The sequence below is a fragment of the Lonchura striata genome, chromosome 8, assembly GCF_046129695.1.
Source record: "Lonchura striata isolate bLonStr1 chromosome 8, bLonStr1.mat, whole genome shotgun sequence".
In the NCBI taxonomy this organism is placed as follows: Eukaryota; Metazoa; Chordata; class Aves; order Passeriformes; family Estrildidae; genus Lonchura; species Lonchura striata.
Window position 1 is genome coordinate 12,699,602 of NC_134610.1, and position 23,203 is coordinate 12,722,804.

Genomic DNA, 23,203 nt, shown 5'->3' on the forward strand with positions numbered 1-23,203 from the left:
CGAGACACACCATGTATGTCTAATCCCCTCAGCCTGTCCTAATTTGCAAATTCTAATACAGCTGTAGGTTAAAAGAGCCAGCCAAAATTAATTATTGCAGATTAAGGAACTGAGCAACAAACAGTAATGGCCTCTTGTTAAACTGAAACAGCCGATCCAAACTAAGCAATTTCAGCCCCTTGTTAAGTACTTGCTTCTCTTGTTCACTCTCCAGTGTTTTGCTGCTGAGAACCATCATCTGAACATGGTTTATTTAGATGTACCCAGACTATCACAGAGCAGCATTGCCAGTGACAGCAGTGACCTTGGCTGAGACAGCCAAGAAAGCAGGTTTGTAGGTGGCCAGCACCTACAGGCCTCCTCAGCTGTGGGGTGGTCTTGTTTGGTTTTACTCTTATCAGGCTTTTGTGCCATTTAGAGTTGGCAGGCAGAGAGGGAAAATTAAACTCTGCTCATGCCAAGGGAAATTTATTTCAACCAGGTATTTCTCCTTTTCTTCCTTCCCACTCCCCTTTTGAGAGACATGAGGTCAAAAGACAAACAGGTGACTTAGCTTGTACAAAAAATGTCATGCACCTCAGAAGCTGGTAAGAAAACAAAGCCAGTGGCTGCTTTATAGGCAGGACCACAGAGAGGAAACAGCAGCATGATTTACCTGATGGCAGTGGTACAGATGCTATGGGATCCCAGGTCAGGGAGGTGATGACACCTTTGCAAAGCAAAAACTTAGGTGCCTTAATACTTTTGGTTTGTGGTTCTACAAATATTATTCAGTGTCTAAAATAGAAAAAGGATGTTATTCAGTTATTAAATGCCAATAAATTGGTAAGGTTTTACCCCTCTTTTTATTTTGTTTGAAACTGTGTGTTGAAAGCGAGGTCAGCTCTAACATCAGATGATGTTAGATCATTTGGACCATCCACTCTTTGGTAATGAGCTCCACGTGTGCCCTTACAGGATCCTTCTCCAGTCTGGCCCTGACCACAGCAAAAATGTCCCTATCCACTAGATGTTCCATAGAAAAATATACACACCCACAGCACAGTTGTTGCTCTCTGCAGTGTGTCACCAACTGGTGTCTCCCTGCCAGGTCTGTAGGTGCTCTGCATGGCAGGGAAGGTGCTCTCCATTTCCAACAGGCCTGAACAGGACAGGGTGGGTTAGGTGGCAGAGGGTTTTGCTGTTTTCAGCACCCTAGGATTGTCAGAGATGCAATCCTTGCTGGAAAACACTCCAAGGTGATGGCCACTACTCCATATTCTGTTGTTAATTTGCTCCTTTCCCCTCCTCCTCCCTTCAATTATTCTGTAATAGCTGTTAGTTGCTAAAGGAATGAAGAAAAAATTAAGAAGCTTTAGAAAAAGCAGGTAATTTCTCACATGCAGTGCTGAGTACACAGCAGATGCGACTCGAGATACACATGCTGCTTTCAGGCAAGCATTCCCAAGGGTTTAGATAAAAATAATAAGGATGAGGTGTTTCAGCAGAAATCAAGTTATTTTTTAAGTGGAAGGGCTCTAGGGGACATTAAAAGAGTTCCCTGAAAATACCATGATCATCTTCTGTGTGGGATCCCATAGCATTAGTAGTGTATAATTAAAACTATTAAGCCAGCAGTGAGGCTAGACAGGGATTCTGGTAGGGAAGTGGTTACAGGGGTGATGGTGAAATGGGGTGGTTGCAAAGATCAGACAATTTCTGATTTACTAGAGGTTTTCAAAGCAGAACAAATTAAATGCCTACAGGGAGATCTTCCTGCAGAGGGCAGAGGCAAGTCTCAAGGACCAGAATTTGAAGTGGATGGCTTCAGTTGCTGCAGTTCTGTTCAGCCAGCCCTGGGAGAAATGCTGTGATGGTCAGAAGCCACATCACGTTGCTACTTCACTGAAGTGTATGGCCCACATCCAACCTAAGGGTCCATGAGAGACACTTCTTTCCAATATCCCCCTGCTTAATCCATCCCCAGCATCTGTCACCACACCAAAGGGCACAGAGGCAGCAGAGCCAGCCAGCATTACCCTAAGCAGCTTGCTGAGCCAGCTGCAGGCTTTTGCATCTTCTGGCTGTGATGAAGACTGGACAAATTAAGAACATGTTTCCATTAGCCTCATTCACCTGAAAAACAATCAGTAGCCAACTCACTTCTAAAAAGTGGCCTGGCAAAGGGTCAAGAAATGAAATCTAGTGGCAAATAGACAAGTATGGGCAACTAAGTTTATGATGATCCATCATCTTGGATGGATCCTCAATATACAGCACCAGGATTTTCTGTGCTCAGACACAAATCTCAGGCATTCAAACTCTGCCAATATTTTAAGTCATGCCCACAAAGCATATTTGAAGAGGATTCAAGCTGATGAAAAGCAAGTTGCTACTTTTAAACAGATTTGGTGACCATGTGAGTGGAGCCAATGGATTCAATCCAGCAGATGACATACCATTAAAGACAAATTTGCTACTGTAGTTCTTACTGCCAGAAAAGGTGTGAAAGAACACGTGGCCCCTCCAGGATGTGCATAGCCATAGTTCTGGTGCTACAGATGGCAGTTTGAATGCTTGCAGGTTTTTTGCCTTGTCTTTTCATAAGGCATATTTAGTCCTTGCTGTTTTCAGGGAGACAGTTTAGATACAGTCAGCTTATAAAGAGACCCATCCCACTTGAATAATTCTAAAAACACCTCTTCCTTTCAAGTCACCAACTTGGCGAAGGAGGGAGAAGAAGAAACATTGAGCCAAACTCCATAAACAGATTTTGTTTCCTGTGTGTATGAGATGAGCCTGGGAAAAGCAAAACAATTAATCTACCCACAAGTGGCTTTGCTGGGAAAGGTTAAGGAATAATAGAGTGATTTAGATCACACCACTGTACATGCATTTATGAGGGAGAAATTCAACACCCAAATAACAAATTCAGTTCAGATTTTACTTCCTTTCTCCCTTCCCCTCCACCCCCCTCCCCCAAAAATGACATACCTTCCATTTGTAAATTACTTTAATTTAAATACTTCCAGGTTAACAAAATGTCTTAAGTTTGACATGTCCGAAGTTACAAAACAGAAACAAAACCTCTTGACAAAGGGTAAGAAAAAAAAAATATATAATCCAAGCCCAAACCTCCTTTCCTAAACTGGAGTTTATGGTCTGTGAGCTGGCAACCCTCCAGAGTCTGACACAATGTCTGGAGCACCCAGAGCAGCTGGAATTAATTTTCTTCCTCCAAATCTATGCACTTTCATATGAAGTTGTGTTTTGGCACTGCCGCCCAAGAGAGTCCAGTGCAAAAAATCTAAGCCTGGCCGTTGTTTCTTTGCAACCCAACACTTGCTGAGCAAACAACAAAAAGGAAGAAGAGGACAAAAAAAATGAAGAGAAAGAAAAACCCTTTCCCTTCCCCCACACATACACAGAAAACTGTACCAAACAGGGGGGCTATTCAAGGCTGTTCAGAAATGGGTCACAAAGAGAAATGTTTGCAGATAAAACCAACACTTTTTTTTTTTTTTTAACTTCTGCCTTTTTTTGTTTGTTTTTATAAACATCATGGAGGCCCCTGGAAGATGCTGGGGATGTTTGAGAGTTGAGGTCCTGCCTATCCCTTCTGCCTCCCATTTGCACAGCTCCCACGCTGGCCCTGACGTGCAGCCCCTCTCTGGGTCCGGATCCTTTGAGCCGCCCGCTCCGAGTCTGAGCCGCCGTGGGGAGCCCGGGGGGCCACGGGGCCCTGTGGGCATCAGCATCGAGCTGTGGCTCCTTGCCTGGGCTGGCAGGGGGTCAGGAGGGAGGAGGGAGGCATCCAAGGCACTCCCAGGGTGTCCCGTCACAAAATCACACACTGGAGTTTATGGGAGCCCGTGGCTCTGTCCCCTCGCCATTTGGTCTTTTTCTTCTTCTTCTGGCTTTTCTCTGGGATCTGTTGCCTGTTTTGGGAGACAGAGAAGAAAGCAGGCAGGTGAGGCATAAGGCTGGGCTGGGTCCAGAGCCCTGGGCAGCCTGTAGAGCAGCACCTTGGTGTGCATGTGCATGTTTGCATACGGATCTCCATGTACCCTTCCAGCACTCATGGCTTTTGATGCCACACAGCTGAGAAGGCCTGGCCTGCATTCTTTAGGAAGGAGGAAAGAAGCCATTAAGGCTAATACCAGGGATGTATGTCCTGCCAGGGCACTATGCCTCCAGCTGCCCACGGTGAACTGCTGCCTCCTCCCCTGCCATGGGGGCTGCTCTGGGAAACGGGGATGCTCTAAGTGATGCAACCATCCATTACACTGCTGACACTCAGTAGGGAAGAGGATGAGAGAGATCCAGAGAGCGCAGAGAAATACTCTCTTCTGCCTTTCAGCTGGCATTGCCCTTAGCCAGCTGCACTGATGCAGACTTGGTGATGGAGGGGAGCTAAAAAATAATAAACCAAAAATTGAGTTTGCTGCCAAAGGGGCTCTGGCTTCCTCTGATGTGAAGAGCATCAGTGCACACAGAATGAGCTGACCCCAGAAAGATGTCACTGGCTGTCTGAAGTCACAGCCACCTGGGAACACACATCCGAGAGCCCTCCTGCAGTATGCCCTGGAGCAGTGAGCAGCCTCTGAAGCATTCTGTTGAGGGCTTCTCCCTGTCCAGTAAAGTGAGGCACTGCCCAAATGTGTGTTTGCAGCTGCACTCAACTGCAGAGCTACTCTGGCAGCCCAGCAGTGCAGATCCAGAGAAGGCTCTGTAACTCAAACACCTGACAGGCAGCCTGTAGATGCAGATTTTAGTGCATGATAAAACATACAGACACCAGCAGCTTCTGTAGATTGAAACCTGAGAGTCTGAGCAGTTCAAAAGCATGTCATATGCCAGGTATTAAACCAAGTGTTCATACCAAGTAATCCAGACCAGGATGAGACATCACTGGGGCATAAGTCACTATGGCTTTAGCTGGTGTTTCTCTTATAGCCTCAGCTTCTAAATTCTTGCAACCACCTGAAAAACTCAGCCTTGACTAGTAAGACTTTTTCTCAGTGAATATGAAGGCTAGAGGCATGAAAAAGATAAAACTTTAAAGCTCAAAACTACAAAAATGAAATTCAGAAAATACTTTAAATCTGGATAAACACTAAGTGACCACAAGCTGTTCACACTCTTCTGGATCCATTTTAGAGATCCAGAAACCACACCCTGACTCAAGGCTTCTGCTGTGACAATTCCTGTGTGTGCACTGCTGCAGCATAAAAGGGGCATCAGGAAATTTAAACCATCTATTGAGTGGACTCAGTCACCCCACTTCTTTCTGGATTACTTCCAGACAACAGTTCCTTGCATGAAGCTAAATAAATAAACTGGAAATCAGCCATGTGCAAGGAACACAAACAGTGCAACCCTGAACGAGCATCCTCACCCTGAGAGCTCACCAGGGCTCTGAGGAAGCCCTTCATTTGCAAAGCACTTTGTCAACAACAGTTATCAGGGAGCTGAAACTTACATTTTATTTGAAAAAGCTTACTTGAAAACCAGAAAAACAATACTAGATGGGTGATGCTACCTTCTACTGTGGACAGTTTGTAATGTCCAAAAACCAAGCAAAGCTGCTTTGTTGCCAATAACCAGCCAGATCACACAGCGTCTCCCTGCTGACTAAACCTGAGTTCCAGCTCTTGTGAACATTTCTGGTGCCCTTGACATCACAGGCTGGCAAAGGACTTTCACAGTAGCTACTCAGGAAACTGAGGTGTACCACTTATTTTTGAGGTTATGGAGTGCATTTTCAGGGCTTGAAATTAGTAATGCCTCATTACAATGCCCCTTTCAGCATGCCTGGAGCTGTATTACGTGGAGAAAGCAAACAAAGCCTTTCCATCTTATTTTTGGCTGTTTTCTTTTCCTGCAGAGCAGAGTAGATGGTGGTAAGAGCTTGCTGCAACACAGAAGTAATATCTAGGCAGCTAATACTGAGTTAGAGAACAGTTGGGAAAGAGCTTGGGGCACTTCCAACTCAGTTCTCCAAAGACTTTCTGCCCTCTGCTTTTGAGACATGTGGGAAGAGTGGGCAGTACCATCTGGTTTTGATGGAGGCTGGCTTGAGGCTCTGCTAGGATATTCACAAGTACAGATATGCTGTGAATAAATGCCTTGTGGCTTAATTGCCGGGCGAGGCACTTTGACTGCATGGCAGGAAGGAGCGTGATTTCAGCTCAGCGCCCTCCCAAAACATGAAAAATGAGGGCCCAGAAAATCTGGCAGACAAGTAGTGCCAGAAAAACAAATCTTCTCAGAGAGAGCTAGGTTATCAGCCGAGATGCTGGGATGTGTGTGCAGCTCTTTTCCTGCAGGGGAGCTGGGCTTTGGGAAGGCAGTCCCTCCCTGCTGGCAGCCAGAGCAGAGGTTTGCCCGGAGAGCGCGTGTTTGCCAAAGGCAGCTCATGCCAAAACTGGGAACAAACCTCTGCAGTCTGAGGAAACCTGGGCCTTAGCCATTAGGTCATGCAGTTTCTCATACAAAATGGCTTAATTTTTCCATTTAGTGAGCACAAAATGTTCGAAGTCACCTACAACATTAGAATTTTGTAGAATTTTTTGCCAGTCCTTTTTAACTTCTGGCAAGGCAAGACCTTGAGAGGACAAAATTTTGAAAACCCAAATTACTGGTCCAGAGCTTTCAATGCTAGCCTTTTAGAGCTGATTATTATAGTAGGCTTTGCACTGTTCATTGAATAAAAATAATTTTCATTATGGCCACAGTTACTTCTTACTGGGCTTGGTACTGATGTCCTGCATGGGTAGCTAAGTGCTACTAACATACCTAAGCAGATACAGGACAAGGAAGTCAATAAACATCAGAAATAACCTATCCTCAAGAAAACCTGCTCCCCAAAAAATGGCTCTTAACTCTCTGGGCTGTGACTCCTGCACATCCCATCCATGGGCAGTAAGGAAGGGAGGAGTTTGCAGCTTACCTTATTACCCTCACGAGATCATGGAAGGCCTTGTCCACGTTCAGAGGTGGGTCCTTGGCACTTGTTTCTATATAAGGAATCTGGAGGAGAGAAGTGTATCATGAAAGAGATCAGTGATAATACCAGTTTTAAAATGAAAAGCCTGAAGGCTGGAGAAATGGGCTGCTAATACCACAGAAATACAGGTAAACAGAATGTTGCCATGACACTGCTATCAACACCCTCACACTTGCAGCAAGGTCAGGGACTGCTTACAAAAGGTCTGGAATAAGCACCAGGCTAAACAGCTGCTGTCGAGCTCTGGGTTTGGGGGAGAATAATCCCAGACTTCATGTCGTCAGATGTTCTCTCCCCCTGAGCTGTGCTCACAGACATGAAAATAGCCGAAGGTTGTTGAAAGACCAGCACTTGCCAAAAATTCTTGCTTGCCACATTTTATTGGGACTACTGCATGAATATTTCATGACTACAGTTCCCCTTCAGTGTAAAATGATCTTCCCCTTCAAAGTCTGACAGCCAGATGGGGCCTCCTAGAGTGCTTGTCCAGCACACTGGCAGATTTATAAAACTGCCTCTGATAAGGTATTTTCATGCATGGCCTTTTCCAAGGCGTGTGTACACAGATGGACACAACATGCTGTGCTGCAGTTTAGGTGTTCTGGCTCTGACAGAAACCAGATTCCGTGGGGAGGGGAGGGAGTGAACCTGCCCTGCCAAACTCCCATCGAGATTTGCTCAGAAACCACCACAGCTTGTCCTTTAGGCACAGCAAGCTGCCAAGAGGTCTCAGGCTTGTTTGCCTTCAACCTTTCCTTCAGTTCCACCTCCGAAGGGAGTTGTTGTCTCCCTCTGGGTATTCAGGGCTGCTGGCATTTAGAAGTGATTAGAGGAGCAGCATGTGATCTACACCCATCTAAGACCAATTTCTCAGGCTAAACTAACAGCATGAATAATGCAGAGCTAAGATGGTGGGCCAGATTTATATAGGCTTAACAACCCTGTAAACTTCATTATCTTGAACAAGCTCAGGCACCTGGATATACCTCCTAAAACCTGACTCTGCCTTTTCAGTCCAGGGAGGTGCACTTTCTTTCCTCATCCTGAACACTTCTCACCACTTTCAGACACCTTGTACATAAATCTTAGTGATTGCCACAGCTCTGCTACAGCCTGGTGCACAGCAGAGGTTCTGGTTTCAGTGATGATTTAGCCCTACTGAAATGAAACTGCATAGCTGCTACTATGTAGTAGACAAAAATGTGTTTAAAAATGTTTAATTGTAAGCTTTAATTCAGTTCCTAATGAGCACAGCTTTCGATTCTGAAGGACTTTCAATAACCCATTAATCCCACAAACTTACGTTATGTTTTGTTGCCATTTCTCTCCCCTGTTCTCTTGTAATTTTCCGTAAGTGCATTAGATCAACTTTGTTTGCCACCAAAATCATTGGAAAAGACTCCCTGGAAAAAAATCAAAACCACCACCCAATTATTAGCAGACTACAACAAAAATTATGAGCATAAATTTCCCTTTTTGATGCTGACATCATCTAGCATTTTCAGCTACAGGCATACCACATATGTGTAAAGAAATAAAACCCCCAGGCTGTGCTATACATATGTTCATATTGTAAAAATTTACTTGACAAGTTGCATGCATGCACACATTCCTTGTTATTTGTAGGGACCTCAGGAACTTATTGTCACCATTTTTGCAATGCCTGATGATAACTAAGCCTGAAGATCTAACTGGGACTAGAAAGATCTAGAGAATTAGACAGAAAATCAGCTGAGACATAAAGACAGATCTTGGACAGGAGACTGGGACTCTTTTGTAGCAGTTAAGGCATCTCACTAACTGCTTATCTTGGCAAGATACTGAGGGATGATGGAAGAATTGGAATAATTTCATTCCTGGTCATCCACTGAGAACAATTGTGGGGAAAGAAAGATGGACTCTGGGAGCCGGTGCTTAGAGGGGCATCAAATGGTGGAGAAAATGAGTGGAAGCAAAGAAATGGCCATCAGATGTTACCCCAAGACAAACTGTGCTTGGCAGTTGTAGCTGGAACGAGGCTGGAAGGAACCGAAGAGATTTTTTAAGCTTCCAGTGCTATTACCTACCTTCTCCTGTTTCTAATCCCAGAAAAAAATACCAAACCCATCTCCCTCTGTAATAATACACAGTATTTCCTTAACTACCAGGCATGTAAGTGCCTGCCTTCAGCCACCACCTGAGAAGAGATCCATCTATCCACAGCATGTCCTGTGCAAGGCTCTCCCCCTCTCCCCCTGCAGAAAGCTCCACTGTTCCAGCGATAAACAGAACCAAGGCTGGGAGCCATGGGAGGTGTTGGCAGTGCCACTGTCTCCTCTGGCTTCATGAAACAGAGCAATCAGCTGCTGCAGGACCTCTTAGGCACTGCTGGGAGGGAGGAGGTCCCTTCTGATCACTGACAGTTACTGCAGTATTGGTGTCTTATATTTAACTTTAAGCCATCCTAAATGATCCCAGTGTTCTCTGCTGTAACAGACCTGATTTTACTGGGGTAAGGAGCAGCTGGCTATACTCATTTCTGTATAAAACACTTCTCTGGTAACTCTGGATTTTAAAACAGTTTTTCTGGGTCATTATTCATCAAGATGATAAGAGCTCCATCTTCCCTCTGGCATGTTGCCCCATTGCTCTGGCTGGAAAAATACCATACTGCACTCTGCATTTTAAATGAGTCTTAGAGTTATTCATTCTGATAATGTGACTGTGATTTAATGTTAATACCTGAGCATTGATATATTTTGACTCTGATCCTTTTGGAGAAAAATATTTGCTTGTCTGGATTATTTGATTGCTTTTTGGCTTGCAGGACATTGATTAGAAAGGTATTACTTTTGGATGATATCTCATTTGCCTTGTTTACATCAGGCATAAAACTCTATGGGGACTTTGTTCCCTATTGTAAGCTGTGCAACTGCAAGTTGGACAAAACTGCAACAGTTGGAAATTTTACTATAATGAAAGCTGTGAAAAGAAATGGGAGGAAGGCTTTGAATAGCCCTGCTAACACAGCAGCCTGCAATTCTTTTGGATTTTAAGTTGCCAAAACTGCCTGCCAGACTGCAAACCAGGGTGATGCTCTGTTCCTAGCTACCTGAGGGTTTGGCAGGAGGGGTTTTTTTCACTCATGCTGCTCCCACTGCTGCGATTCTCTGCCCAAGCTCAGGTTTTGGATGAAGCATTGATACACTGCTCACGCTCGGAGTGGCGCTGAGCGGGGAAACACAAACAACCTCCCCAGCCCGTTTCACTTCCTGCCGCTCACACGCTGCTGCAGCGTTTGCACGGCGGCGTACGGGGGGTAAAACTTCGGTCCAGAGCAAACAGTGAACACCACATCTTATTTTCACCAAGGTAAATTAGATAAAATCAGCACTGGCGAAGGTTACAGGAAATTCTGTCCTCTCTCCAGCTTTTAAAACAGATTTACTTTGCCCCAAGCTAAGTCAGCCAGTGCTTAGACTGCTGTGATCTGAGAGGCTGACTGAGGGACTGACGTTCTTCTTCATTTAAATGAAATCAGAGGGTGGTTTTTCCTTTACTTTTCACTCTTGTGGGCCACACTTTGGATGCTTTACTGGAAGAGCTGTCAGCTGTGAACCTCACATGATAGGAGTCCACCCTTCCTGTGGGGAAGTTATTCAGAGCTGTGAAAGGAAGCCAGCAACGAGGCCCAAACCCTCTGGTGACTTTTCTTGATGACTTCCATAATTAAAAGTCATTATGAACGGAAGAACTAAGTGTTTCAAAGCTGCAGACATATAAGGGCTTAATTCACACCCCACCCAGTGAGAATGGATCCACTGCCTCTTGAAGCAGGGTGGGAAGAGGGAGTTATCTTGGAGATAAACCAGCAGCTTCCCCTCACTGTGCCAGGACACATTTATTTACCATGACTAAACTCCCAGTGCTACCTTCTCCCCTGCACATGCAAGGAGGAGAGAGGCGACCTGTCTTGCTGTCTCCCCAGGCAAAGACAGATGTTTTATTCTGTGTAATTGTTTTCTGCAGAGCACAGTGCATTAACTACATTACATCCCTAGTAAGAAACACAGTTCCTTCCCAGCACGAGTTTTTTTCCCTTCAAGACACTTGTTCACACCCCCAAATAATGCAGGGCCTTCGCAGGTGCATTTGGCACAAGGCAGGGATAGGAAGATGGTACCAGGACACATGAAATAATGAGGGACAAATGCTTGCTGCCTCCCTGCTGGTGATCCCAAAGTGTCTGCACTGGGCAAAGAGCATCCTTCCCCCTCTTCAGAGCTGAGCTGGTTACCTTTAGGGGTGTCTGATCTCTCTTTCTCACACTGCTCTGCCAGGCCACTCTGGCAGAAGTTTCTCCCTTCCAGATACATTCTCATTCCACTGTAACTCTACTGACCCTTTCCAGGCTGAAAGCGCTTCATGCTTATCGAAGTAAACTACTTCTTATTCACCACACAAGGATTTGTCTCAGGACACCCAGAAGGCAGAAGCTGGGGTCAGAGGTGCAGCCATGCCCCAGGACGGTCGGCAGCGTGGCGGGTCAGGCAGTGCTGGCCCAGGGCACCCACCTGTCCTTGACTCTGAGGATCAGCTGGTGGAAGCGGTCCACGTGCTCGAAGCTGGCCTTGTCTGTCACCGAGTAGACGATGAGGAAACCATCTCCAGTCCTCATGTACTGCTCCCGCATTGCACTGAACTCCTCTTGGCCTGCAGTATCCAGCACTAGGGCAGAAGAGACAAAGGTTTTTAATTACTGTGGGGGACCTGTAGCTGCTGGCACCACTATGTGTCCTGTGGCCTTTCTGCCTCTGCTGGGCTTCCTCAAAGACTGTAAGATGTGATGAAATCAAATTGGATTGACAAAGGAGTTTCTGTCCCAGACCTCACTCATCCTTGTATGCCTAAGTTTGGAGCAGGGGAACATGACTATGTGGATTTAATTTTCCTTTTCCAGTACCAATACAGATCACTGAATTTGGTAGAGTTGTTCCTCTGGTAAGATATGGCTCAAAGGATTTCAGAACCCTCTCAACTTTTCCCTCTCCCAGAAAAGAAAACCCAAGACTGGAAGATAAGCTAAAAGCCAGTTTAAATGTCTGGGATAACCTACAAAATACACGGTGAAGCAGAGCTATGAGACAACCCAAAGGAATAGCTACAAGTGTTTTCCTTTTCTCAAGACCTGGATATTATTTCTAGACAATTTTGTCCTTCCAGAGTGAGACTTGGGGACCTCCCCTTAAATATTTAGTCCCAAATGGTGTGCTGATACTAAGGAGGTAACTAAAACAGATGGAAAAGCTTTAAGTACCTTGCACATCCAATACAGTGATCACATTTCAGTGAATAAATCCATGCTCAAATCCCCTAAAACACCTCAGCTGTGATAGCCACTCAGATGCTGTTCCCCACTCAATTAAACTTAATGGAATCACAACTCACTGGTTCTCTATTGATCTGTCTTCCAGAGGGTCCCATCACTTGTAGAAAAAGCTACCCCAGCCTTCTGGGTAAACACCACATACTGGCACACACATCAGTGCCAGTTCCTGAGCCCAGCTTTGTGCACAGCCAGGATTTTGACTGGCAGGAGGAGGTTACAAGAAGAGTTCATCAGTTTAGGCTAAGCCAGTACAAACATGGGGTGCACTCAAAGGGCATCAGCTGCTCCAAAGTACTAATCCTAATGCATTGTTGCATCCCAGAGGCAAATGTGGGACCCTCATGATGACTGGAGCATTTTCACATCCCAGTCAGCTGGGTTGGGTGGGAAAATTGTTTTACCTCTGCTGTAAACATGGCAAAACTGTAAAGCTGTGGTGTAAACATCTGCTGCCCACAAGTGATGGGGAAAGCCCAGCACAGCCATGGATGGAGACAGTGGCAGGAGCATACTGCTGACAGAGCAGCAGGGCTTGATACAGGTTTGTCTAGTCTGAGCCGACCCACAGACCCTGCAAGGTTTCCCTGTAGGGGAAGTGCTCAGGCTGCCCCAGTTTCCAGATGGGGCCATGATAAAGACCACTTTGCTGCATCAGCACAGGTGGACACGCTGCACATCACAGCACACTTCATGAGCCAGCCACACACCTCCGCTGCATGTCTGGAGGAGAGACAGCTACACTGGAAGACCTGGAGACCTTCCTTGGTGCTGGTAGGCCCTTTAAAGCCTTCAGCCTCATTTGTTCTCCTTCCTTAACTGGTGTTGAATGTCTGTTTTCATGAGCTCTTAAGGTAAAAAGAGCTTCCAGGCTCTTGCAAAGATGCTGAGATTTAGGCTTGTTTGCCAAGATTGTTGGAAAGTCACCTAAATCTCTTCATAGCCTTTTATCCTGCTCCTTCCCTCTAAATCTAGGAAACAAGGGTCTCAGCTCAAAGACGTTTCAGCTATTGTTAAGGACTGTACAAAGAAAAAGGAAAAAAAAAAAAAAAAAAAAAAAAGGAAATAGAAAATCCAAAGAGACTGCATGTGCTGGTAAATTTCTATGCCCTGGGCAGAATTGCTACCATGGAATAAGGCCAGGACTCTGGAGCTGGGACAGAAGAGGAAATTAATCTCTCCTACCTGCCCAACCTGTACGGAGAGGCTGGGCTGCCCTCATCTGACTCCTGCAGCAGCGAGACACGGTGTCAGGGCAGGGCTGAGAGCTGACAGCCAGCACACAAACCCAACTTGTGGTGGAGTGGGAGAGCTCCCCACTGAGAGCCGAGCCCTCCTGCCCTCCCTCCCCCTGAGGTGCCCCAGCACAAGCTGTGGGCAGGAAGGTGGAGATGGATGTGCTGTATCCTGCATGGTAATTTGCTTAGGGACTTCCCCTTGCTCTGGCACATTTGCAAACTTCTCATGAAACATATAAGAAGCATCCAGCTCTGCCTTTGCACCCATCAACCCCTCCCCAGCTGCTGCCCCTCCAAAAATCTGCATCTGCTGGGAGAGGGGGCAAGCCCTGGTGGGGGCTATGGGGTTACCCAACTGCATGGGGCTTTCCTACCTTGCCTGGATCTTGGCCATCACACTAAACACAGGCAGAGCTGCGGTGTCAGCAGCTCCTAGTTAAAGGGAATTCACTTGCAGCATTGATAGAAAGGTGAGCAAGTCCAGGCAGCATTCAAAATGGCAATTTGAAAGTGTAAGTAAAAGACACACAGCAAGTGAAGGTTAAAGTTACTCATACAAAATTAAGCATTGTGTAGATGACCAGAGAAAGTCCTTGTCTTAACTTTAAATGTGCTCTTCATGAAGGCAAACCCCTGCAGCCTAACATTTCTGTGCTTTGTGAATTGTAAACAACACAGGAGAGGGATCTGGATCCTTGGTAGGCAGGAAAGGACCCCATCCTGAAAAGCATCAGCATTGAAAAAGGGTCAGATGTAAGTGGCTTTGCTTGTGGTATCTTATGGCATAAAAGCTTCAAGAAAACTCCTACCCATAGAAACAGAAAAGTAGCAAGGAGAAACCTTGGGAGGGGGTAACTCAGAAGGTGATTGGCTTCCCAAAGGGATGAGAAGATTTAGCACGTTAGCCAGCATTCACCTTCTTTTAAAGTTGCTGTTTCTACAGACAGGAAGACAGAAGACAGAAAGAACAATGAGTAGAGAACTGTGAGCTGGTACACTTTTAACCACTGGGAGCAGATAAATGCCAGCATGGAAACAAGGACCAAAGCACAGTGGGTTTCTCCTACCTCATTCTTCCAAAAACTGAAATCAAACTCATTGGCTGCACAATGCATTGTCAGGGACTTCCAACAGAAAACTTGGTGAAGTTCTCACAAATTTGACCAAAGAAGCAAGGAGCTTTATGAAAGCTTTTGGGTATGCTGAAGGAGAGAGAAGCCAAGGATGATGTATGATGCAGGAACAGGCATCCAAAGAGGGCAAAGCCATTTAGAGCTGTCATGAGACCAGCTGGAGACTAAACTAAGAGCAATTAGGCTGTGAGAGCCCAGCAGGGAGGTCTCCTGCTTTGCAGGTAAGAGGTTGCTGAGTGAAGAAATGGCCTTTTTGACTTTCTAGTGGATGTGACCCCCAGCTGCTGTGATGAACTCCTTGCTAATTGAATCCTGCCCCTTTAGAACCCTCCACACCATTTTCCTTTGAATCCTGATGGGTTATGCAAAAGTGGAGCTGGCTATAGAGCACTTCTGAGCAGGCACAGGACTCCAGGAATACACAGGAATTTATGGTCCAAAATAGAAGCCCTTGGTGCTTTCAAGGTGTACCATGTGGCAATGCCTCTGCAACTGATTGCGCTCCAAGTGCCCATCCAGAGACAAAGGCACTTGGTGAATCTAAACCCAGGACAGAGACACACTGTGAACTCTAAGTCAGCAATGACATTGCTTTTTCTGGAGCCTAGGCTGGATTCAGTTCAAATACAGCATTCCCAACCTTTGATGAGCCCATCTGGTTGTGCAGATGAGTTCTTTTTTCATATCTAGGCAAAATTTCCTCCTACATCTTAGCCTTTACATTGCCAGGCAGCTGGGTGTATAGATCACCTCAAGAGAGTTTCTCCATTGCCATGGCATCTAGAGGGGATATAGATGAGCTGACAGGCACATCAACCCATTTTCTGTCCTTCAGCCTTTGGGTTTCACTGCCCTGCAGCTCGGTACCTAAGCTCATGGGAAAATTTAGCTTGAATTGCCAAGTCAAACTAGTGAGCTTCAGGCTGAGGAAAGACACGTGCACAGTCTTTGTCTTCTCCCATCAGCAGCACCGTGGGAGAGGTGCTCCTATCAGCCACTGGCTACAGCTGAGGAATTGGTATTCTGGGCATCCCACAGATGGGGTACTGGGGTCACAGCTCCTACTCTGTATCCCCGCACCCCAAATCACCTGGAAGAGGTATGAGGTGCCCTTGCCATGTGCAAAGCAAGGCAGATGCTTTACTCGGTCACTGACGCTTCTGCTCCTTCTCAGACACAGCCATGCTACCCCTGGCATGACAGCTTTCCTCAGAAAAAAACACATGATAGGAAAACACTGGGGCTTTTATGAGCTCTTCTTCTGTGCCCTAGCTAAATACACAGATGTTATAACATGGAAAACCCAAGTACTTGAATTCCTGCCCTTTCTTTAGGCAAAAAGACGACAGGCTTCCACATCAATAAACAGAATAAAGATGCAAGCCCTTAAAGGAGCCCTTTCTCTAACAAAGGGCAAGTATTCAAGGCCTTGCGTTTTCCATGTTGCAACATCAAAATTTTCCTGGCAGGAAAAAAATTCAACCCAAGACAACCCAAGACAAAACCCCCTCTTTCACTGTTGCAAAATCTCAGCAATTAAGGGAGCAGAAATACTGTACACACAAATAATGAAAGTACAAATTTAACTTTAATTTTAATGCTCTCAGTGATGTTACTCTAAATTAACAAAAACGAGAAGAAAGCAAGCCACAAACCAACCCTTCTGCCTGCAAATCTGAAGTGATCTTTGCTCTCCTTCTGACCTCATGACTGAGTTAATCTCAAGTTTCCCCAGAAGAAAAGCAGACAGTGTGCCTAGGGATGACTAGCAGCAAAAACCCTCAACAAAAAGGGATGCAAGGGAAAAACAGGTGGAAGGGCAGATAGAGTGTGGGGGAAGGAAGAGAGCTTGGTGTGACTGCACAGGGGTGAACACCAGGCTGTGCAGGTCCAGCCCAACACAAGGGCCCCCCAGGATTGGGAGGAGGTCTTGGGAAGAGAACTGGAAGAAAAACTGAAGCTCAGAAGCAGAGAAACAACTTCTAGGCTGTGAGAGTTTCATCAAAATCATACCAGGGAAAGGAAAGGGAAGAGAATGGAAACCACAGCTTCCTTTCATCCAACACAATTCCTTGTTTGGCTCATACCAATTGGCACAGCCCTACTGACAGCTCAGAGTTCAGCCCAATTCCCCAACAAGACCAAGCCATGTGCTTGTGGTCATCTCTTCATCTCCCTTTGCTTGCCACCTTTTTATCTCTGTATGATGTATGAACCATAAGGAATTCTGAACCATAGGGAACTTTTTGCCATATTAAGGTATTCCACTTTTGGCTTCATGCCCAGATTAATAATTCCAGACTGGCATTTTGCAGCCACACCAAAAGAAATCCTCTGCTACTTGCTAAATTAGCCTGCACACAGAAAGGAGTGTGCAAAATTAATCACAGCAATGCAACTGGAGCAAGAGCTAATCAAAGCAGATTAACCCTGGCCCCCACTTAATTCTGACCTCATGTCTGTATAGCACCTACGTGCATTTCACCGAGCACAGCACTGTGCTGATTTCAGCACTACCAGCAGGGAATAAACCAAGATAACATATACAGAGAAAATTGGAGGCTGATCCTAAAGCCTCATTAGAGTGGCAGCAGCCAAAAAATGGGCTAGCCACTAACTGCCTGCACATCTTTGATTTAGGTTAAGTGCCCTCTTCCACTCTTCAACACTTGTCTTCCAAACACTGCATTGATGGTCTTCTAAAGCTGGTATAAGGTCAACAACCAAGTGATTTTGTGTAGTGTGGAACATAGGTCCCACAATCTTTTAGGAGGCGGCAAACACAGATAACTCTTGGTGAGAAAAATAGAGACATGCTGTAGCCAAAGAACAAACAGGTAAAAGAAGATTTTGAATGTAACTTTTGTTTCAAGATCTAAAATAAAACCCTATTCCATTTCAGTCTACTTTCATTGAGAGATTTCAGCAAAAGAAAAAAATGCAAGTCAAACATTTCATCATGCTGTTAGTGCTGTTGAATAAATGTGGGTGAAGGTCTTCATGGAGGGAAGCCAAATGCTTTATGCAAGCTGGATAGCAGAAGGGTTTTTTACAACATAATGCTGGTGCAGTTACAAAATGCTTGAGATGCTTTGTACAGAACTGCTCAGGCAACAGCCTGGAAAAGGATGAGCTGTTTCCCTTCTTTTAAAAAGTTGTTGGATGCCTATGTATTTGGTTTTTTAAAAATAATAACTGTTTCTGAAAATTTCAAAACTTATAGAGCCCCTCATGCTATAGCCTTATTTGGTTGTTTGTGTTCCAAAACTAGTTCCTATTTGGGGGGATGGGCAGCTGCTTCTGCCCACTAAGCACTGCATGAAACTCCAGCTTGTAAAGGCTTTGGTCATAAAGAACAACTGGAAAGTCTAGGAATTATCATGATGCATCTTTACCCTTACTATCATGCTTGTCCCTAATTTTATACCAGAAGTGATTCACGTAGCCACAGCAAGAGCAGCTGTCCCAGGATATGGTGACCTCTGAGAATGGCCTAGATCCAAAGCCTGTGACAGAGAGAGGAGGCAAATGACACAAGTGTTAGTCAGTCGTGGTGCCCTGTTTCTTCTGGGCAGATGGAGAAGGGCCACATCCTTTTTCAGGCAAGAATATTGCCTTTCTTCCAAAATTGTGATTGTTCAAAATATCAAGTGGTAGGAAAGAGAAGCAGCTGTAGTTTCACTCCCCTGGCTGTGAAGCATCTGTGGGCACACAAGCCCTGGAAGTCAGGGATTCCCAACGTGCCATTCAAGGCCACAGCTGAATTCAGTTCAGCCCAAGTACAGCCAAGTACAGCTCCATATGAGCAAAGGAAAGGTTTTCTCATTAAAACAAAGGGTTAATTTTCTGCTTGTTGGAAAACAATTTCTTTCACCACTCCCACTCAGATCAGGTTTGGTTGGGTTTTTCTTGTTTTTTTTTTTTTTTTTTTTTCTTTTTTTTTTGTCTAAACAAAAATTCCAAATATTCAGTAAAAGATGCCTTTTCTACTTTTCAATAATTTGCAAAGCCAAGGCTGTTTCAGCCAACATCAACATGTACAGCAGATGGTATATATATCAGAATATGAGACATACCAGTGAAGATAAAGGTCACTCATTTTAGAGGGCTGAATTTTAGACTCAAAATAATGAATTTAATTTACAGCAGGACTGGATTTTTCTTTTATACAGGACTGGAATTTTAAAAATAAAGCTGAATGTATACATTTTGAGATGGTTAATTGGGAGCAGATATCTCTAATGCAGATGACAAGAAGAGACATTTCAACACCAATTTCACAAATACTGCCTCATATCAACTATTAACATATTCAAATGAACAAATGTTGGCAAGACTAACTTGTTTTGTTGTTTGCTGGTTTTGTTTAATATTGAAAGAAAGCTGTTATTTTAAGGACTTTGTGGCCATTTGAACTCACTAAATTATATCTGATAAATCCATAAGACTGTAACTAAGATCTCAAGTTTCCAGAACAAGCTAACAGTTTTCATAGCAAACCCCACCAGCATCCATATTCCACTACGCTTGACAAACCCCCACCTTTCAGTGCCCACACACCAGTGACACTTATGCAGAGACATCAAAGATCTTGAGCACCTTTGTGGCAAGAGGGTGGAGGTAGAATTTGGCACAAATGAGGCTAAATTTAGTTCAGTTATGTTAGTGACCACATATATACATGAACTTGGGTAACTAAGGCACAAAATACTTGTTTGCTTTTATGTATTACCTAATAATCCTATAAAGCAAAACAAAACTTAAAACCTTTAAGAGCAAGATTCCCTTTGTAGCTGTGGCTAGCCTGCCTCATGCAGCACAAATGAACAAGCTGCAGCTTTAGGCAATACAGGGCTTTCTCCTCACCTGCTAATCACCGTGGTTGGTTTGGGGCTTTTTGGAGTTTTTTTTTGTCTGTGTGTTTCACTGTTGTTGTTTTGTTAAAAAGAAAAAACAAAAAAAGGCAGTTTTTCTTCAAAAGACTGAAAACTCTTGGTTACAGCAGCTCTCTGATCTCCAGGCTCCAATCTCCTAGCAGTATTTAAATGAAACAGGTAATTGAATGTGAAAACATCACGCTGAATGACTGGATTTAAGAGCTGTAATGATTCTTCACTGTCAGTGGACAACAGTTTTGATTAAATATTCTTTCTGGTTACAACCCTCACTCAGTTACCCACTCACTGTTATTTCCCTGGGGATGAGCTCAACCTCAGTGAAGTATCATTAGCAATAGCCACCTGGCAGTGCTGTAATTCACCGGCTGCAGAAGTCTACTCCAAATGTCAATGAGGATCTGTAGGTTTTCACAGGCCTGCAAGAAACATTTCTGTGCAGAACTGGAACCAATGCAACTGGAAGCAGAAGCTTTGCTGGAGACCAGCTGCAGACCATGCACTGCAGCTCCAGATCCTGCCAGCCCACAGCAGAGCAGGAGGACAGAGACATAACATGCTGTGGGAGACATTGAGGTCTATTTGCAACTGTGCTCAGCTGGAAGGGAAAGGGGATGGTGAGAGTAGCTTGCTTACCATCAAGAATTGCCCACTGCCCGTCGATTTCTGTGTGCTTCAGGTAGGAGTCTTCAATAGTTGGGTCATAGTCTGGCACAAAAATCTTCTGGAAAAACTGAATAGTGAGAGCACTCTTCCCCACACCACCATCTCCAACAACCACCAGCTTGTACGTGGGGAGGTTTTCGCTGGGAACGGCACTTGTAGCCATGCTTCCAGTGTGCCAAACCTACTGGAGAGAGAGATCATCTCCAATCACTCAGCAGCAACAATAAGAGGGAAAAATGCACAAGGCAGCTTTTACCTGCTGCCAAGAAGTGAGAATGAAGGCAGCTCTGACATCCAAAATCCTTTTGGAAAGGAGCAGCAGCACCAGCCCTTCCCAACAGCTCTGCTCCAACTCAGACCCAGCACTCCCAAGTGCAGACATCTCCACCGCTGTGCCCTGTTTGTCTGCAAACATTGCTAATTGTCACCAAATGCACACACAACACCTATCCCATTGAATACCTTTCCTACAGGGGCTAGGTCCACACAGCAATGACAAAAATCACCCTGCCTCAGTGCACCTATCAAGCTCCCAGCAGTTCCCTGTTGCCAGTGCCCAAATCCCATTGATAAGTCAGAGTTGTGCTATTCCTCACTGCTTAACCCAAGGTACAGAGAACACTAAATGGTATGTTACATCCTAGGGCCAGATCTGCAGGCAGAACTGCTGGTGATAGATAAAACTGGAGATAAAGGTCCAAGCATAGCTCTGCCAGTAGACAAAAATGCACTTAGCTACTTTCTTCTCTCTCTCTTTCAATTTTGAGAAATAAAAACAAGAAGGCAGCAAGCCAGGAACAACAGGTGTTTTTTTTTTTAAACCCTCAACCCTGCTGTGGCAGGAAGACTGGTGCCTGTGGCTGTGACACAGCCTAGAGAGCAGCTTCCTGGCAGCATGGGCACACTGCTCCCCTCACCTCAGAGCTGCTTCCTAAAAGCAAGATGAAAAATTTCCCTGGCTGAACCTGGGCAACAGCACAGGTTAGTGGAGAAGAGAGAAGAGGCAGCTGTAGCTGACTGACTGGCCCATTTCAACACTCAGCAGCAGAGGCTGCTCATTGAAGGAGAAGGCAGACAGGAGGTTCTGTGCATGAAAGTGTCCTCCACCCACCCTTGGGCAGCAGTAACAGTGACTCAGATCACAGAGGAACCAGGTGGCCATCTCCCAGATCTGAATGACCGTTGCATTTTCTGGGAGGTCTTTCACACACTTAAAGAGAAGATTAAAAAATCCATCGTAATGATAAGGCCAAAGACAAGGCAGTTGATTTTCTTGGTATTGGTTTTCTTCAAAATACTGTTCAGTGCAGCAGCAGCTGTGGTGACAATCTCTGCAGGCATCTGCTCCCAGAAATTCTGGTTTTGCTGGTGCCCTTTGGGCTTGCAGGTGCTGGCTGGGGTCAGCACTGAGGTGGGACCAGGACTGCTCTGAGGGAACCTCCATAAACTGTTGGCTCCCAACCTGTAAGTAGCTAACCTGTATCCCCACCAACCCACACAAGCTTTTGGAGGCTTTCCCAATAACCCTAGGGATTTCTTTTTCATTAAAAAGACAATTTTAACTTTTTCATTCTCAGAAACTACCAAACAAGTCTAATGTGCTCTGTGCCACAGAAGCTGTGTTCTTGTCAATACACAAGAACATAATCCCATAATCCAGGTTAGTTTCTGATTTCTCTAGTCCCTTTGTCCATAATCATTACTTCAGTTGAATCCAACATATTGAATCATAAAAGCACTTTTGACCTGGCAAACTTGGGGGTCTCATGTTCTTTCAGTACACTGGAGACCCCATACCACCTCCAAAAAGAAAAACCCATAAGGAGACAGAGGATGAGATTGCTGAGTCTAAGAACAGTAAAGGCCTCTTGTCCAACTTGAGACCAGCCAACATTTTCTGAGCAAGAAGCGTGATCAAGTCTGCTTGTTTCTAAACCACTTTTGGAGGAAATTCTTGCTATTCTCAAGAATATCCACAGCAAGCAACACCTCAAACCAGCTGAGGTTTCAAATGGTTTTACTCTTACTGCATTTCCTCACAAGAACTTCAAGGAAAAGTTTCTTGCCCTATTTTTGAGTAAGTCACTTTGTCATATTTATGAGACCACACATCAATACATATCAGGCTGGTCTGCAGAAAAACCTATGAATTTCAACTAAATATCTAATTTTTGCTTAAAAAACCAAGTTTTATTTTGGTGTAATCCTTTTTGAGTCAGATGATCCTCACAGGCTTTTCGACTGACTCCTTCCAACACATTTAATGACAATTTTTTGTTCTGCCCATGGCCAAGATTTCACCCCATCTTTCTTTACACAGCAGAGCAGCTCCAGCCAGGCAGAATGAAAGACTGATTGTTACTGACATGGCGGGGGACAGTCTGTGGATGTGAAAAACATACTCCGTTTGTGCACAATTTTTGACCTCCTCACAAAACCACAAGCTGCTGCTTGGCAACAAGCATTACATTTTTACTGACATTTTGTGCCAGCCCTTTAACCCGCTCCTAAGAAGCCTGAAGCTTATCTTGCATGAAATGCTCCCCAAAGTGCTAGGATAATGTTTAGCCCATTGTACAAACTGTGTCTCTGCCCAGCATGCTTATCAGCTGAATCGGGGCATTTGCTTCCCGTTGTTTCCAGAAGTTTGGTCATGCTGTGTGCCTGAACCACCAGACTGAGAGTTACGTAGCCTGGGGAAAACAGCAAGAACTGGACTGAAAAAAAAATTAAAACAAAAAAAACCAAACCAAAACAAAACAAAAAAAAACCAAAAAAACCCAAACAAAACCAAAAACTGTAGGCTGGCTTGTTGAGCACAGTTCCCTGTATTTTAGGTGATGCTAGCACAACAGATGAAAATTTCAGAGTGTCAAAAGGCAGCAAGTTTAGATGTTTCTGCAGGATTGTTTCTGCTG

General features: G+C 44.9%; 1 protein-coding gene across 3 annotated transcripts in view; it reads right to left on the reverse strand.

Annotated features, from left to right (window-relative positions):
• Nucleotides 1-2,974: 2,974 nt before the first annotated feature.
• Nucleotides 2,975-23,203, reverse strand: part of MRAS (muscle RAS oncogene homolog) — a 38,312-nt gene continuing 18,083 nt past the window's right edge. For 2 of the 3 annotated variants that reach the window (XM_021526149.3, XM_021526148.2), the window contains 5 exons: nucleotides 20,256-20,466; nucleotides 11,542-11,695; nucleotides 8,292-8,391; nucleotides 6,932-7,011; nucleotides 2,975-3,917 (listed from right to left, as the gene is read on the reverse strand). In XM_021526149.3, coding sequence (XP_021381824.1) covers nucleotides 3,818-3,917; nucleotides 6,932-7,011; nucleotides 8,292-8,391; nucleotides 11,542-11,695; nucleotides 20,256-20,448 — 627 coding nt within the window. In that variant the 5' untranslated portion in view covers nucleotides 20,449-20,466 and the 3' untranslated portion in view covers nucleotides 2,975-3,817. Of the gene's footprint in view, nucleotides 3,918-6,931; nucleotides 7,012-8,291; nucleotides 8,392-11,541; nucleotides 11,696-20,255; nucleotides 20,470-23,203 lie in introns of all 3 variants that reach the window. The other variant, XM_021526151.3, reaches the window with a different exon arrangement.